This window comes from Eupeodes corollae, chromosome 2, assembly GCF_945859685.1.
Source record: "Eupeodes corollae chromosome 2, idEupCoro1.1, whole genome shotgun sequence".
Classification (NCBI taxonomy): Eukaryota; Metazoa; Arthropoda; class Insecta; order Diptera; family Syrphidae; genus Eupeodes; species Eupeodes corollae.
Genome location: NC_079148.1, coordinates 4,414,582 through 4,431,489, shown reverse-complemented (window position 1 = coordinate 4,431,489; position 16,908 = coordinate 4,414,582). Strand labels below are relative to the sequence as shown.

General features: G+C 32.5%; 3 protein-coding genes across 5 annotated transcripts in view; 1 reads left to right on the top strand and 2 right to left on the bottom strand.

The window, feature by feature from the left end:
• Positions 1 to 16,908, bottom strand: part of LOC129948542 (uncharacterized) — a 35,158-nt gene that overhangs the window by 13,224 nt on the left and 5,026 nt on the right. The gene's annotated exons all lie outside the window — the stretch shown is intronic.
• The window catches only part of LOC129944739 (luciferin 4-monooxygenase-like), a 35,078-nt gene continuing 23,075 nt past the window's right edge, over positions 4,906 to 16,908 (top strand). Inside the window, exon 1 of one of the 3 annotated variants that reach the window (XM_056054404.1) lies at positions 4,906 to 5,048. The gene's annotated coding sequence lies outside the window, so the exon portion shown is untranslated. Of the gene's footprint in view, positions 5,162 to 16,908 lie in introns of all 3 variants that reach the window. The other 2 variants (XM_056054401.1, XM_056054400.1) reach the window with 2 other exon arrangements.
• On the bottom strand, positions 9,933 to 11,743 carry LOC129948538 (uncharacterized). Its single transcript, XM_056059579.1, has 3 exons — positions 11,358 to 11,743; positions 10,318 to 11,294; positions 9,933 to 10,250 (listed from the first exon to the last, which is right to left on the bottom strand). Exons 1-3 carry the CDS (start codon positions 11,695 to 11,697, stop codon positions 9,933 to 9,935), a joined length of 1,635 nt encoding a protein of 544 aa, XP_055915554.1. The 5' UTR covers positions 11,698 to 11,743.

Genomic DNA, 16,908 nt, shown 5'->3' with positions numbered 1-16,908 from the left:
TGACAGAGCGCATAATTGATTCGAAGACCTTGTATTTTGCGGAGGTCTTAATTTCATAGTTCCCGATTATATCTTTCCCGGAGGAATTTTTAAGCTTTTTACCGGAACCCAGTTTTTTCTCAAGGTGGAGAGAAAACTTCATGTTTTGATTGCAGTATAACACCAAGGTATTTGTATTGTGTGACTGTTTCAATTGATTCACCATCTAGAAACCATTTTTAGCCGTTTCCCAAGCAAGCCTCCAGGTTTTACAATAAGTATTGAGTTTAATAATCATAAGTTGAAGACTCTGCGGAGATTCAGCAAACATAACGATGTCATCAGCATAAAGATGCACCTTAAATCTTATTTCTGCTACGCATACTTCAACAGGTAGATGAGTAAAGATATCGTCAATGAACAGTGAAAACAATATTGCACTCAGAAGACAGCCTTGCTTCACTCCTGATGTTGTGTTAAACCATTCTGACATACTTTTGCCATCCCACGCCGATTGTTGAGTATTTTGGTACATATTTCGGTGACAGCTTGGAGAACAATGCATTGCGATCAATAAAGTCAAAAGCTGCTTTAAAGTCGACAAAAAACATGTACAATTTTTTATTTTGTTTCAGAAAATGTTGGGCAATGGTCGTCACAGTGAAAATGTTGTCTATCGTTGAGTACCCTTTCCGAAAACCTGCTTGATACTCACTCAATACTTCGTTTCTTTCTAACCATTCGTTTATTCGATTAAGTAGAATTGCAGAGAAAATGTTTGCTGTTGAGTTCATGAACGATATACCCCTGTAGTTAGATGCCAAATTAACATCACCTTTTTTATAGATCGGGTACACTACAGCATCTTTAAATTCGATAGGAGCATTTTTGTAAAATTCATTAGGGATTCGAACAGGACTAGGTGCTTTTCTGTTCTTAGAGCTATACAGGCTCAATTGTAGCTCATTTAGAGTTATTTCCCTATCAAGTACATCATCTTCGACCAGTGGTTCTGCGTAGTGAAAGTTGTGCTCTTCCAAGTTGCATGGATTAAGGAGTATTTTGAAGTGTTCAGCCAGTTTTCCTGCCGTTAAGTGTATCCTCTAGGCCTTTTAGTGACTTTATTTTTGTCCAAAAACCTTTGGTATCTCTTGTACAGGAGAGCTCTATAGCTAATGTATTGTAGTAATGTTTGTGTTTATAAAGGCATAATTCTTTATAATTTTTATTTGCGGTGATATATTTTCCTCTTAGGGTTTCGTTATGATCAATGGTGTTCCTTAATTTTCTTAGCAGATCAAAAGATAGCTTTCTTGCGGTGAAGCATTCTAGGTTGAACCATTTTTGACGGTAGTTATAAGATTTTGATGTGGTACGACTTCCTTTATAGATTAGTTTAAAAAGCGTATTTTTTCCTCGTTTCAAAATTCCAATGTAGTTAAAAAGGTTATGTTGATCTGGTTCAGTAACTTTGCTGCATACATTTCTTTTGAACTATCTTTCCAGACGAGTTTTGGGGGTAGCGCTATTTCGTAGCGATATGAGGGGTTGTTTAGGCTGAGTTCTACTAAAGGAGGCATATGGCCAGAGAGTGTTTTTACTCCTACTTCGAAGGACGATGTGATTTTTATCCATTCACTTGAAATTGCGCAGAAATCAACTACTGATTTTCCTGATCCTCCAATAAATGTAAATTCTCCTAGTGAATCATTTTTACTACAGCCATTAAGAATAAAAAGAATGTTTGTTTGACACATTTCCATAAAAATTCTACCATTTCTGTTGACTGTTTAGTCTTTAGAATTTCGTGTTTTTGCTATATCTATGGTTATAAAATTATTTTCGTCCGAAACTATCTGTTAATTTCCTATCAGAGGATTAACGTCACCGATCAGCATTATATTTTGAGACGGTAGTGTGTGTAGACAATCATCAAGTGCATTGAAATCATTATCCCAGAAATTGCAATTTAGATACGTGGGCACAATAAAGTACTTTTTACTCAGGATGTTGATTAAAAGACATGTTTGATCATTTTCTACGGTGAAGTTGCCATTGACGTTACTTTTAAAGCCAAACAAAGATCCACCTATCGCTCTACCAAAATTGTGCTCACGAGTGGCAGGTATCCAGTGTAGGTTATACTCGCTGAAATATTTGTTAAAATACTCTATTTGTTCACTTACTAAAAAAGTCTCCAATAGAAAGAAAACATTATGTTCTTTAACAAATTTAAAAAAATCTACAAATAATAATTTGTTACCTAAACCAGCTACATTATAAGAAACTAATTTAATTTTACTTTCTTTATATTGTTCATTTTTAAAATTCTTAAAACTACTACTTGCTTGACAGACGGCAACGCTGTTTCAGTTGTGTTTCTTCTTCTGCTGCGAGGTTGTAGATGGCGCTGGCTCGTTTGACACGATGACAGTGGATTGTTGTGACAGTTCGACGACAGGTGTTTGTTTTGATCGAGAATTGTTTACAAAATCAAGATCGCTTGGATTTATATCAACAAACATCTCGTTAATCACCTCCAAAGTCCAAACCATCGCGGCTGCCACATTAAAGATAGCCTTCCCGTGTTATGCTAAATATTATGTCGTTAACTACCAGCTTTAAGCCTCGAATTTGTGTTTTCGCTATTGGATGTTTATTCTTTATACGTCTTCTTACTTGGAGAGCTTGTTGTCGTCGTTTGAGTCCGTCACTTGTCTAATCGGGATTCACGTCGTCGTGTGTTCCCCAATTGGATTTTTGAAAAATCATCTTTATCGATGACGCCCATTTGGATGAATGGCTAAAGGATTTTTTTTCTAATATTTGTGTTCAGTTTTTTAAATAAATAAAAAAAAACGCACATGCCGACAAATCTTAAAACTTTTTATTTAGGTTCTACCTTATGGTCCATAAACCTTTGAAAAATGTCGAGAAAATTTTAATTGGATAAAATATGGACCGATTACAAGAACTTCATTTAAGAATCTGTAATAAGGACCGATGATGCCACCTACGCAGTGCTATTTAGGCTTTCAATTTTACTGAATGCAATGGTAATTTAATTATGGCTTGAGGATTACCTTTACTCTTTATGCAGCCGTTTTGCTTATTGAAGGATCCATTTAACTTGAAATGTGAATGTCACAATTTGGAAGCATTGTTTTGTTTTTAAACTATTCCCGATGAATTGCCAAACCTTACTGAACAACACAGTTTGCCTGTGTCAAGTGTCAAACCATTGAAAAAAAACTGTTTCCAACAAACTTAAAAACTTTTTTTAAAAATACATTTCAATAGTACTTTTTTTTAACTTATAACGGGTGTCTTTAAACGTGTGGTTTTCAATCTGGCAATATTTTTTTCTGCTTTGGTCTTTTTGACAGCTGTCACTTGGTTTATAGTCAGTTTGGCTTGGTATTTATTGTGTAAATTTAGTACCAAAATATGGGTTAATTTCGGTCTAATTCTATACAGTAAAATGGAACAATACATATATTGAAGGACATTTTTGGTGAGCGAATTATATAGCGTCTTGTACCTGTGGCGTGGCTTCACGTGTGATTTAACACCGCTTGACTATCTTCTATGGGGTTATGTGAAGTCGCTTGTCTACGCAGATAAACTTGAGGTAATTGAGACCTTTGAAGATAAAATTCGACACGTTATAGATGGCATACGACTTGAATTGCTGCAAAAATTGGACTTCTCTGCTGTAATTTTTTCAAACCGAAAAAATGTTAAATATAAATTAGAAAAAAAACTAACTTAAACTAATAAAATGGACAATTTTCAAGAAGAAATGGTAAGAAAACATCTGGAGAGGGGGTTTGTTCGTAGACTACTACATTAACATGTGGTGTTGAAGCGAGCTTGAAGATCGCCTTAATTCTTTATATACCTGAATCGAGTTGAAATGAGCTTGATTTGACTCGATTCCTGTAGGAGATCGGAGTCGAGTTAAAATTTGGGAAGAAAAACCTATGTGGAGGAGTTGGTTTGACAGATTATACATTATGGTCTGTTTATTTGCATGTTTGTGTACAAAAAATATAGTTTTGTTTTAATCAAATTTAAAAAAAAAATGGACATTTAGTAGGTAGCATATTCTTAAGTTTTGCTGAACAAAACAGTTCTTCATTGTTTAACTCGAGTCAAAATATCTCACTTGTACTTCACGCATCGAAAACATCGAAACACCATTTGCACTTAAGAAAGTGCTGCCAAACTTAATCATTTTTAAATCTTCTCTGTATCAACAGTAACAGATTGATTTGTTCCCCAATGGAAAACACACACATAATGCCAAATGCACCACTACTCAACGAACACAGCCATCGAGATACAAATGCAATACCAATCGTATGGATATTTTTTTGTTATTCGTGTAAAATTCTACTATACTATGGATAGATTTTCTAACAAAGCACGGGTAATAGTTTTAAAAAATTTCATTCCATATTGAAAACATGCTACTAAATTTAAAGCATCTTATCCAATTTCAACACAAAAATTTACTAATGACTCGACTTAAGTAACTAAAATTATAGAAAAAACATTTCATATTTTTGACTTCATAAAAAAAAGTCTATAAACTTTCAACTCAAAAATGTCCATTCTAAGAAAATCTATATTAGAAAACCTTATGTATACATCCATCATATGCGACATCTTTGGAGCACGGACTTTATATTTTTTGAATCAAAACTATATGTTTACTTTTATGTGTTCTAAAATCTAGTGGTTTTATATTTAGATTTTTTCGAAATACATAATGTTGCCAAAAGTGCTCAAGCTTACTTTTGAACAAAATTGACTTTTTACAACACAAAAAAGCTCCCAAAATAGTTTTTAGACTCTATTCAAGTATTTGGTTTTTTCATCAGTGCTCAGTTTGCTCAGTAAGGAAGAAACAGAACATGTGAGTCGGTAAATACGGAAAATATTAAAAGTGTTTTGAATGTGTTTTAAAAGTGCTCAAGTTTTGAATTAGTACTTCGTACAAAAAGAAAGAAATAAGTGCTCAATTACGCGTGTTTTGAAAGATGTTTTAATATTCAAATAAAAAAGTGAAGCTAAAGACCATTTAAAAAACTTTTGTTTTTAATTTAGTTTTGCTCAATAGTAAACAAACAAAGTAAAAATAGTGATTTAATATATGCATAGGGGTTTCCAATAAAAGGTTTCATTTCGATCACACACAAAATAACAAGCAAACAAAGAATCCAATGGATTTTTATTTAATTTCAAAAATAAATTAGTGTTATTAAAAATATACAAATAAAATGCAGCACCATAACCATTTTAATGAAATTTTTCATAACCAATTTCCACATTTGTGACTGTAATTTGACGAATTCCATGTTTAACCACTTAAACTGGGTGTGGTTGATATTGAAATTATCATTTACCTGAGTCCGAAGAAAAATGGTTTTAAGTCACAAGAACTCGGTTTCCATTAGTGAGCACAATTTTATTTTTGTATTAAATTATGACATTTTCAATGCATTATTGGCTGCGTTTTTATATAAAAATCACTGAATATCGAAAACAATATTTTCTGTAAAATGAAATAAGTTTGAAGCCAATATTTTTAATTTTTGAAAATCTATTTGAGTCGAAAGTAAATTTGTATCAAGTTTTGTTAAATTTTTTTTTAGGTATTTAATTTTTTGTACAAAAACAATCAATTCAATTTTTTTTCAAAATTTTACTAAATGTTAACAATAATTTTTGAAAGGTAAAAGTAGTTAAAAGCCAATATCTACAATTTTTGAAAAGATATTTGAGTCGAAAATCAATTTTTAGCAACTTTTATAAATTTTTTTTAAGGTTTTTATTTTTTGTAAAAAAAACTGTCAATTCGATTTTTCTCAACATCTTTCAGAATGCTTAAAACAATATTTTTTATAAGATAAAATAAGTTTGAAGTCTAACTTTCAAGTTTTTAAAAAGATATTTGAATCCATATTCAATTTTTACCCACTTTTGTTAATTTTTGATCGGTTTTTCAATTTTTTCTAAAAAACTGTCAATTCGATTTTGTTCAAAATTTTTCTGAATGTTGACAACAATATGTTTTGAAAGATAAAAGTAAATTAAAGCCAATATCTCAAAGTTTTTAAAAGATATTTGAGTCGAAAATCAATTTTTACCAACTTTTATTAATTTTTTTTTTAGGTTTTTATTTTTTGTAAAAAAACTTTCAATTCGATTTTTCTCAAAATTTTACTGAATGTTAGAAACAATATTTCTTATAAGATAAAATGAGATTGAAGCCTAAATTTCATGTTTTTGAAAAGATATTTGAATCGATATTTAATTTTTACGAACTTTGAGTAATGTTTTTTTTAGATTTTTATTTTTTATAAAAAAAACTGTCAATTCGATTTTTCTCAAAATTTTATCAGATTTCAAAAACATTATTCTCCGTTGCTCAAAATTGTTTCGGAGATGAAATCATATGTAAGTCGTTAAATTTAGGGGGTGACAAATTTTTTTTTTCAGTTTTTTAATTTAGAAAAAAAAACAGTTAGATAGAATTTTTTCAAAAAATATATTTCTTTGATATCACGTTACAGTTTATTATATAAAATTTAATTCAAGTCTCTAGCGTTTTTGGTTCGTAAGATATTTCGGGTTAACCAAAATATTCACCTTTTTTTTAAACTGCTATGGTAAAAAAACCACCCACGCAATTTTCTTGAGAGCTCTTTCTGCATCTTTCTGCCTTTTTATCTGTATAACAAAATTTATTTTAAGTCGATATCTCTCCTGGTTCTTGAGCTATGGACGACGAAAAAAACGTCGCGAACGTACGGACGTACGAACGTACGTACACACGCACCCACAGACATCTTTCTAAAAATCTTTTATTTCGACTCTAGGGACCTTGAAACGTCGAGAAATGTCAACATTTTCAATTTGACAAATCGGACCCATTACAATAACTTCCTATGGGAAGTTAATAATTCAACTGATTCACCGGAGGATGATGAATTGATAGGTGCGTAACAATTTAATAATAGATCTCCTCTTAGCTCAATTGCAATTCTATACGATTAATGATTTACTTGGAAAACCTTCTTACATTTGGAGGCGAATAGCTTCTTCATCCTCTATTATGTACAGAACAGCCTCAAATACAACTTAAACTAACATTTTGTATCCTTTTGTTTACCAACAAATACAAAAGGCTGAAATCAATTTTCAAGTTCCTTGAAATTCAACCATGTGTTGAATCAGCTGTTCTGTCAGGTACCTACATACCCCAGAAATTCTTAGATACCTTTGGATTCCTTTTTTGACATTCCAGCTGTTATTTAACACATAAAACACTAACAAAAAGGTATCTGGATACCCTATCTGACTGAGATTGAACGCAGCCATTGAATCATGTTGATTTCAAATGTCAAAATATGACAGCTTCAAAAGTGTCAACGGCCTATTTAAAATGAAATATTTTAGTAAAAACTCCTTACAAAGCAGGTCAAATTTATAGTTTTTATAGTAACGAAATAGTAGTACCCATGGATAGATGGTTAGTGTCAAGCCTTTGCTATAAAAAGTTTTTTTTTTCACGAGTACTACCTCTAGCGAGTAATTGAAAAATCTCTTAAGAGTCATTATTATTGTCATGAAACGTGCTTTCTCAAATTAGCCGTACGTATTCGGCATCCATCACTGACATTACTCGCACTCGGGAGTGTTTGAGAGTTGTAGGCAGGGCCAGATTTGGAGGTCCAGAGGCCTTGGTCAAGTAAAGAAGCGGAGGCTCGCTTGCCCAAAATTATTACCAAATTAAAGTAAACCATTTTTGAGTTTTTCAATAAATATTTTATTGTGAAACCAAGTACATATATTCCTTTAGTATTGAACAAGCCCATATAAATACAAACAGAAAAAGGAATTATCTAAAATTAAATTTTTGGGTTAACGAACGGAACCTTTCAAGCTTTTTTCGCCGAAAAAAATTTGAAAATGAGCGCTCTGCAGTGCAATTTGTTACCATCAAAACCAAATATATTCTCAATGCAATCTCGAGGTTTGGTAATGTAGCTCTGAAGTTAAGATTTTCGAGAATTTGGTAGTAAAATAGTTCCCGCGAATGATCTGTTCCATAGTGCTTTTCCTTTTTGTATGAGTCAATCAAAGACACAAATTGAAGCAACTCATTATTAAAACTAGGCTCTAAATCATCCGAATACACTTTCAACAATGCCTCTGCTGCAGCTTGCAAATTTGCAGCATCCATCTTCTCGATGAATCATAGGCATGCAATCTTTCAGTAAGAGAAAGGCTACGTTCAGACGGCGACTATTCGATTCGATTTTTTCACGCATGCGGTTTTATCGAATACGAGACAGCGTTTCACACGAGAAATATTCGATTCGCTTTTTTCACGTACGGGTTTTGAGGCGTGGCAGGGGACACAGCAGTGTCGACAATCAACCGACCACCGTCAAATCGAAAACACGACGTAATGAACGTTGAACGTGATGAACGAATTTGATGAAATTTTGTTCGTGTGAACGACATAATATAAAGATAAGCGCTGCTAATCATGTATACGATAAAAAAATACATTCGAGATTTATCGAATAGTAGTGACAAGTTCGTACGGTATACGGAAAAAATTATTTCATGAATATGGGATTTTCCTGCATGGGCTTCGTGTGAACGCACAAATATAACACTTGCTGCCACTACTCTATTCGTTAAATTCCGTATACGGTATTCGAGAAAAATATGGTCTTCTGAACGTATCCAAACGGATACTGGTCAATTACTGGGATGAAGGCGGATACTTTGTATTTTTCCTTGGGTGACAGATTTGCGTCTTGTGCTTTCCCTTAATAGAGTGGATTCAACCTCACATTATTCGTTATGAGATATTTTTTTGGCTGCTTCCTCGCATTTATCAAAATCATTTCGTTTGGATTCCACGAATGATTTCAATGATTCTAGTGCACGCATTGCCGGTTCAAGAATCATTTTCGGGCCTTGCAACTCAAAGATATCGTTCCAAAATGTTGCAAACAAAGCGGTTTCAAGACCACTCATCTTCTGTAGAAGGTGCGTTGACTTATTCCTCACGATGTCTTCTTGCTCTTTATTGGGAGATATCCTGTTTAAAGCTTTTTCGATTACCGGATAGCCGTTGACTTAGGCTTTTGTAGCTTCAGCACGATAGACCAACGAGTGTCGCTAAGCTTTTTCAAGACTAAAAACTGAATTCAGAATTCGATGCCGCTATATACTGGCTGTGAAAAACGTGTACAAATTCTGCACGAAATGAAAGGCTTGAACAGCCGATAAACAAATTACCAATTAGCCAATAATAATTGATTTTTCCAAGAATTGAAGAACATCGATTCGAAAATTATATAAAATGAAGAAAATGTATGCAAATATTTTGGGCTTTTTTCGTGAATTTAAATTTTCGGGATCTTGGGGTTTCGGGAATTTTGTTTTTAGGATTTTGTACCCAAATTACTTACTAACGCCATAAAAAGTAACTTTATTTGACAACGCAAAAATATTCCCGCAATCCCTTGACTAATATTGTGAACTGGTCTGAAGTCCTTTCTAAAAATTTCTCACACATCACACAGAAAATATATGTGTTCGGGTAAACATTTACGATGAAATACTTCGTCTATAGATGGTTTTAGGTAATTTTGTACAGCAAATTCAAATTTTGAAAAGGTACTTTGTAAAGTGGAGATGTCTTTGCGTAAATAATGGATTCCTCTCTTTTTTCAAAAATATATAACAATCTCAAAAAACTGTTATCGAAAGATTTGCTAACGTTTCTATTAAAATTAAATTAAAATTAAAATTCCCCGAGATGACGCTCTATTGAAAGAAAGTTCAACAAACTACAACAATAATTCATTTACACTTTTTATTAACAAACAAAAACTTAACATAATAACTTATTTATTTTACTTTTAATGACTTCCGATTCCGTTAGATTTTCGAAGTTTTTCAGCCAAGACTTTCAAAGCCTTGCGATCAGCCTTGCCACAGGATTTCAATGGAATTTCTGAAATAATCCTTATGTAACGAATAATATCAAATTGTTCATTAGTAAGTTCATCCTGCAGAAGATTTCGAAGTTCTTCTTCGATTTTGTGTGAGAAATTTTGATTTTTCAACAAAGTTCCGGTGTGATCTTTGGATTTCTCAGAATTTGAATGACCAACTAAAATAGAGGACTGGACGCATTGATGGTTATTGATGATACTTTCAACAACACTTGGAACAATCTTCGAACACAGAAAACAAGACAGTTGATATGAAGAATATTCAAAAGCAAAAAAAAAATGAACTTACAATTGTTTCGGAAGATCGCACCAAATCATGATAGCGCGTACCAATACTCAATAAATTATCCGAACCCATGCACGCACAATCTCCGGTATCGTACCATCCGTCTTCTAGAAAAGCCCTTTTGTTTGCCTTTTCGTTTTTCAAATATCCCAACAAAGGTACGGTTGACTTTAAACACAATCGACCTGCTTCGTTAGGACCCAACGAATAACCCTTGTCATCGATTATTTTCACCATGAAACCATTTTTTAGAACTCCTCCGTTCAATTCGGTCTTGCTGGAAAGTTCACTTGTACAAACTGCACCAGCGACTTCTGTCATTCCGTAGACCTTGATCACTCTGCATTTCGGTATTACTCTTTGCGAGAAGTCAACCAAGGCCTCTGTAACAACATCACCACCTACCAAAGCTATCTTCAAGGAGCTCAAACTCCGAGGGTCTTTTGATTGTTCAGCAGATGCCAGAATCTCAAGGTAGAACATGGGGACTTCGAAGAAATGTGTGATCTTGAATCTATCAATGATTGCTCTTTTCTCTTCAACTGTGATTCCTGTTTCAGCACGAGATGTGTAGACACGTTTCGCACCGAAAAAAACTGGTTGCATCATCATCTGGATTTGAACAACCCAACGAAGATCACAATATCCACAGATAATCGAATTCGAATCTAAAGGCCACCACTTATTGTACAAGTCTTGCATCATAAGGGCATGAGAAAGAATTACAATCTTTGGCATTCCCGTAGAGCCGGATGTGAAGATTAAGGTCGCTGGATGTTGACTTGGATCTTCTATGTGAATAGGTTGAAAATCTTCTTCATCAGTTTGAACTTCAAAGAGTTCATGAGAATCAACACTGAAAGACTGTTTAAGCTTGGGAAGTTGCAAGCCTTCGAGACATGTTTGAATTGTATCCCTAAATTCTTCTTCGAAAATTATCAAAGTTGGGTTTAGAAGTTCTAAATTGTGTCTAATGACATCTGAAAGCAAACACATACATATATACTTGAAGCTCAAAGGACTCCCTATCTTATTCCACTCACCATCCTGAAAGCTTGTTTCAAAAAAGTTTACCGGCGCTCCGAGAGCAAAGCAAGCAAAAGTTATCGGTGTGATTTTTGTGTTCGACCTTGAGAACACTACAACCGTATCTCCTACTTTTACACCAAATCTTTGAAAATTCCTTGCAACCGTTTTAGTTTGTTGACGTATTTCGTTCACTGTTAATTCTTTACCACTGTCACAATTAACTTCAATTACCCGGTCAGGATTACTTTCGTTAAGTTTTGAAAAAATTGCTTCACCTAGACTAGAATATTTTATTCCAAGTCCTGGCGACCGCCAAATTTTTTTCGATTTTATGTATTCTGTTTCTGTTTTCATGTCGTAACGTTGGTTTGTTAAGAAATGGTTCTCTGACAAGACAATTTTAAGAAATGACACACTCTTTAATTTGGTCGGGGCTTTATAAAACCTTTCATAGCAAAAAAAATAACAGAAAATAGGCAATTAATTAATTCACAAAAGTATGTTCCTTTAGGCCAGGTAGTAAACAAATATTTTGTTTTTCACAAATAATGTCGTCGAACGAGTTAAAATAATTGTATATTAAAATTTGACTATTTAGGGGAGACTTGGATAACAATCATCCTAAAAGCTTTGCTGTAAAAATCGAATCAAATTGGAATCGTTTTGACATCTGTCATTTTACAGAAAACTAATAACAAAATGGAGCTAAAAAAACATACATTTTGTGCCGCTCGAACTCGTGAAGAATCAGAGCCAGTGACTTACAACTCTCAAACAGTTTTAAGATCTTGTGTTTTTGTAACCTTTACATTTGTACATTTGTTACGATTTGCAACGACATGACACCATCACATCGTTCCTTAACTCATTGTTGAAGTGTCAAACAATTACGATTTGTAACAATTCGTAACTTAACTCTGAAGTTGAAAGTTTTGAACTGTCAAAGTAAATAATAAGTTTACAATCCAGATAATTTTGTAAGCTTCAAAAAAAGCAATGACCTTAAACCATGTTCGTTACATAATTAACCAATTTTCCGTCGCTAATTCCTCTATTTAGTTGAGTTTTTCAAGCAAGTTAGGAGTAGGCTTAGTTCTTTGTTCATTGTACATGTTTTGATTTAAAGTATAAAAACAAATTGTTTTTATTGTTAATATTGGTTGTTTGACAGGTCAAACAATTCTTTACAACAGTCATTCCTGCATAAGTGTAGCAAATTGCAACAATTTGTAACAATAACACTTAAACAATGTTTTTGTTTTTTTATTTGTCATTCTCTTAGTTTTATGTACTTCGTGAACGTGATAACTTCAAATGTCAAATTCCGAGCTAAACATTTTTTAAAAATTGTCTTAATATTGGTGCAAAGAAGGGTAAATCTGCCAATAACAGATTTGATCTTAAATCAAAAATAAATCAATTTATTTTGTCCCACGTGTGACAGAAAGAATAATTTGATTTACTTCACCCATGGAAAAGCCGATGAGTTAAATATAGTTTAAAAAAGATCAGACCACTCTCTGCTAGCACTGTCGGGGATGTAGGTAACCTATAGTTTTATTCCGAATCCGAATGGATAATGTTAGAAGCATGACAAGAATAGCACATTTGTCAATTCTTCGCAAATGTCAAAGCTTCTTTATTTGTTAAAAGACCTAAAACCAAACACATGAACCCTTCAAAAATCGAACTTAAACTCTAAATACAACTTTTTTATTTAAACTAATTAATAGAATAACCATGGAAGTATAAAGTTGAGTTCATCTGAACCTGAAGTCAACTTAACTGAGTTCAACTGTCTTCCAACAATAGACATAATAATTTCATGAGAATTCATCTAAACATATTCGAACTTGATCGAAGGACAAACATTATTAATAAAGTCTACCTATAATATAATCAATTAAAAATAACCAACTTACCTACTCTTAAAATGTAGATAAACCTAATTTTCTCATAAATTTGTTAATTCTTATCAGGTTTTGAAAATAATCTATTCATTTTTTAAGTCGCGTGCGTTTGTACCTAAAAACATCATATCTTAGTCCATTAAGTTTATGTGTACCTACTTTGTAAAGCCGGATCGGCTTGTCTAGCTTATAACAGGATATAATAATAAAATCACTGAATCAATCAAAAAATTCAAAATATTCCATACTTACATATGTATAATAAAAATTTTGTAGTTATAGTTAAATTTGCATACATAATTTGTTTTCGGTACATCGAACTTTTAGTTTCAATTAAATTAGTAAAAGGTGGTGCAAAAGTTGTCACCCTATCGAGGAATCAATCGCTCAACAGTGGCCAGGTTCAGACGGCATAAGGGACTTTAAAGTAAAGCAAAATTTAAGATCTAAGGTGCCAACAAATTGGACAGGTTCAGAACACATAAGGGACTTGAAAGTAAGGAAAGTTTCTATTATCGGATTGCCAAAAACTTTCCTTCCAATTAAATCAACTTTAATGGAAAGTTGACTGGAAAGTTAGTTAAGAAAAATCTCCCTAACTATAATGTCAAGTCTACTTCTGTCAGAATGACAGTTGATCATGTTTTTTTTCATTAAACTGAAAGCTGAACTTTATTACTCTGTGATTTATTTATCTTCTGCACAACTATATTTAATGTTTTCTGTAAATATGTAGTTTTCAGGGCAATTCGAAAGAAAATAAGTAAAACTTATTTCTTTAGAACACGAAATACAAATCGTGATTTACTTGTACCATGCAGTTTTTGTATTATAAATTTAAGGTATAGGTTTGTGAAGTAAAGTTCAGAACTTGAATTCAAGACACTTGAAAAACTAACTAATTGCATTTGTCAAAATATACGTTCAAAGCATAAAGTTGACTGCAAATAATGTCCCTTATGTTGCCAGAACCTGCCCATTGTCTTCCAATTAAGGCAACTTTATTGGAAAGTTTACTGGAAAGAAAAAATTATTTAACTATTAAGTTAAGTCTACTTCTGTCAAAATGGCAGTTGATCATGTTTTTTTTATTTAACTGAAAGCTGAACTTTATTGCTCTATGATTTATTTATTTTTTTCACAATTCCATTCAATGTTTTGTGTAAATTGGTTTCTTGTCAAATTGGAAACGAATGTACTTGTAGCTTTACTGGGGAGCATTTTGTAGAAAATAATGTGTTTAGTAGTTGTTTTAACGACGAACTAAAGGTAGATATTAGTGAAGTAAAGTTCTTATTTTAAAATGTTTGACACTTGAAAAGTAACTACTTTCAAAGAATGCAATTTACTGAAGTCTCTTATGTTTTTTTTACAAAAATTAGAGCCACAACTTTTTTTGACACCTTGTGCTTTTAAAATTTTTAAAAACAAATTTAAAATACAAATATATGCGAAAAAGAAACAAAAATATTTTTAATCAAAACAAATATACATAAACAAAAGAACAAGTAGCCGAAGCGTTAAATTAATCCTCCATAATTTAATATGACTTTTATTCATGATTCAATAACTATTAATAAATTCATAAACATGGACATTAACAACACTATAACAACAGCTCTCACTTTTAGTAAGAGCTAAGACCCGATTAGCTAGCATCAGGTGTGGGGCAAAATGGTTTTAAGTTTCCAAAAGCGTAGTTTCTCTTAAAGCCTAGCACGCTGCTGATGCGAAATGAAAATTCTCATAAAAAAATGACATGACGAAATCATAATCGAAACATTTCGCTGGTCTTTTCGTTTTTCTGTACGCCACTGAATGACGAAATGTGTCATTTTAATGGATAGTTGGACTAGATTTCTTAGTACAATTCTCCAATCTTTTCGTTCTCAATTTAATTTCCCGGCATATTAATTGCTTCCGAAATTTTGACGTTTAATTTTTGTATTGAAAATAAAATTGTTTACTCGTGACTTTCGGTGTTTTGACTTTGATTTATATTTGATTTAAAATTTAAAATAAAATAGATTTTTCTAATGCGTTCCAACAATACATTTCTGAATCGGAAACTCAGGATGTTGAAGATGTTATTGGTGATGTGCAAGAAGTGATGAAGACGAGCAGTCAACTTCAACTTCCAAAAAATAAATTGAGGGAAACAAATTTGATTTCTCTTCGGAGGAAAAAAAGAAACTTGCTTCGTTGGTCGAAGCCAGTGAAGCTTTTTCACAAAAATAATTCAGCCGTTGCGAGTCTCTAGAGTAATATAGCTGCAGAAATGAAAAAAACATGTACTAACTGCTCAACAAAATGTTAATAAATACTCGTAGAATTCTTTTTCACTTTTGTTTACCCGACTGTCAGAACTTGTCAATTGTTTTTGACAGCTGACAGAATCTCTCCACAAATATTTGTCCGATGTGGTTTTCGCTTTACTTTTGCTCTGCAATTAGAGACCGCTGACAAAATTCGTTTCACTTTAGCTGCGTACTAGGCTTAAGGAGCCTGATGTTTAGTAAAAATGAACGGGGGTGTAGTTGGAGAAGGGGTTTTGATTAGAAAGAAGGTGGGGCAAAATAGTATCTATATTCTAACATTATAAAAAGTCCCCGCAAAATAAGTTTATTTAAATAAAATTAAATGCCATTTAGTTTCTCAAAAAAAAACATTACTTTTACGCAATTATTTAGTGTTGGCTCGTTTCTAGGATATCAAATCAAGAAAAAAAATATTTTGACAAATAACGTTTTTGATTATTAAATATTATTTAAACAATTTAAGAGCTTGTTGAGAAAAAAAAACTATTAAAATCGGATCATGAATTCCTGAAAACTAAAAACAATTCTATTTTAGAATCTGTGCCTTTCTTTCTGTTGTTTAATAAATATAAATTATAAAATAAATTCATAAGTGAAGTGTTATTAAACACAAGTAAACTTTCTTCTCAACTCCCAAGGTTTAAAGCCATATAAACATTGCGTTTTGCAAATTCTTAAGTCGCACTTTAAGAAACATGAAATTTTAAAATATCGCAAAAGTCGCTAGGAAGCCTGGAGTGGAATCGGCTAAGGCGATTGTTGATAAATGACAATCAAAATGAACGAATTTGATCCACGTAAGGTGATAGTCAAATTGGCTGCGTTCAATCTCAGACAGATAGGCTATCCGGATACCTTTTTGTTAGTGTTTTACAAGTAAAATAACAGCTGATCAAAAACAGCTGAGATGTAAAAAAAAGGAATCCAAAGGTATCCAATAATTTCTGGGGTAACTATGTATCTGACAGAACAGCTGATTCAACACATTGTTGAATTTCAAGAAACTTGAAAATTGATTTCAACTTTTTGTGTTTGTTGGTAAACAAAAAGATACAAAATGAGATCGAAATTCTTTCCAACTATATCTATGTATTGTCACTTCTTACAAATATTTGTTTCTGTTCGAATACTTTCCTGTTAAACGTAAATCGTTTAAAACCGGAGATTTCGCAAGTAAATTATCAATCATTTAGAGTTCCGATTGAGTTAAGAGGAAGTTTAACATAGATTACATCTTAATGTTATCTCTTATTTATTAAACTGTTACGCACCTATCAATTCATCAATTGAATTATCCATTAAATGTTTTATTTTACAACAATTTTGCCTTCCAAGCT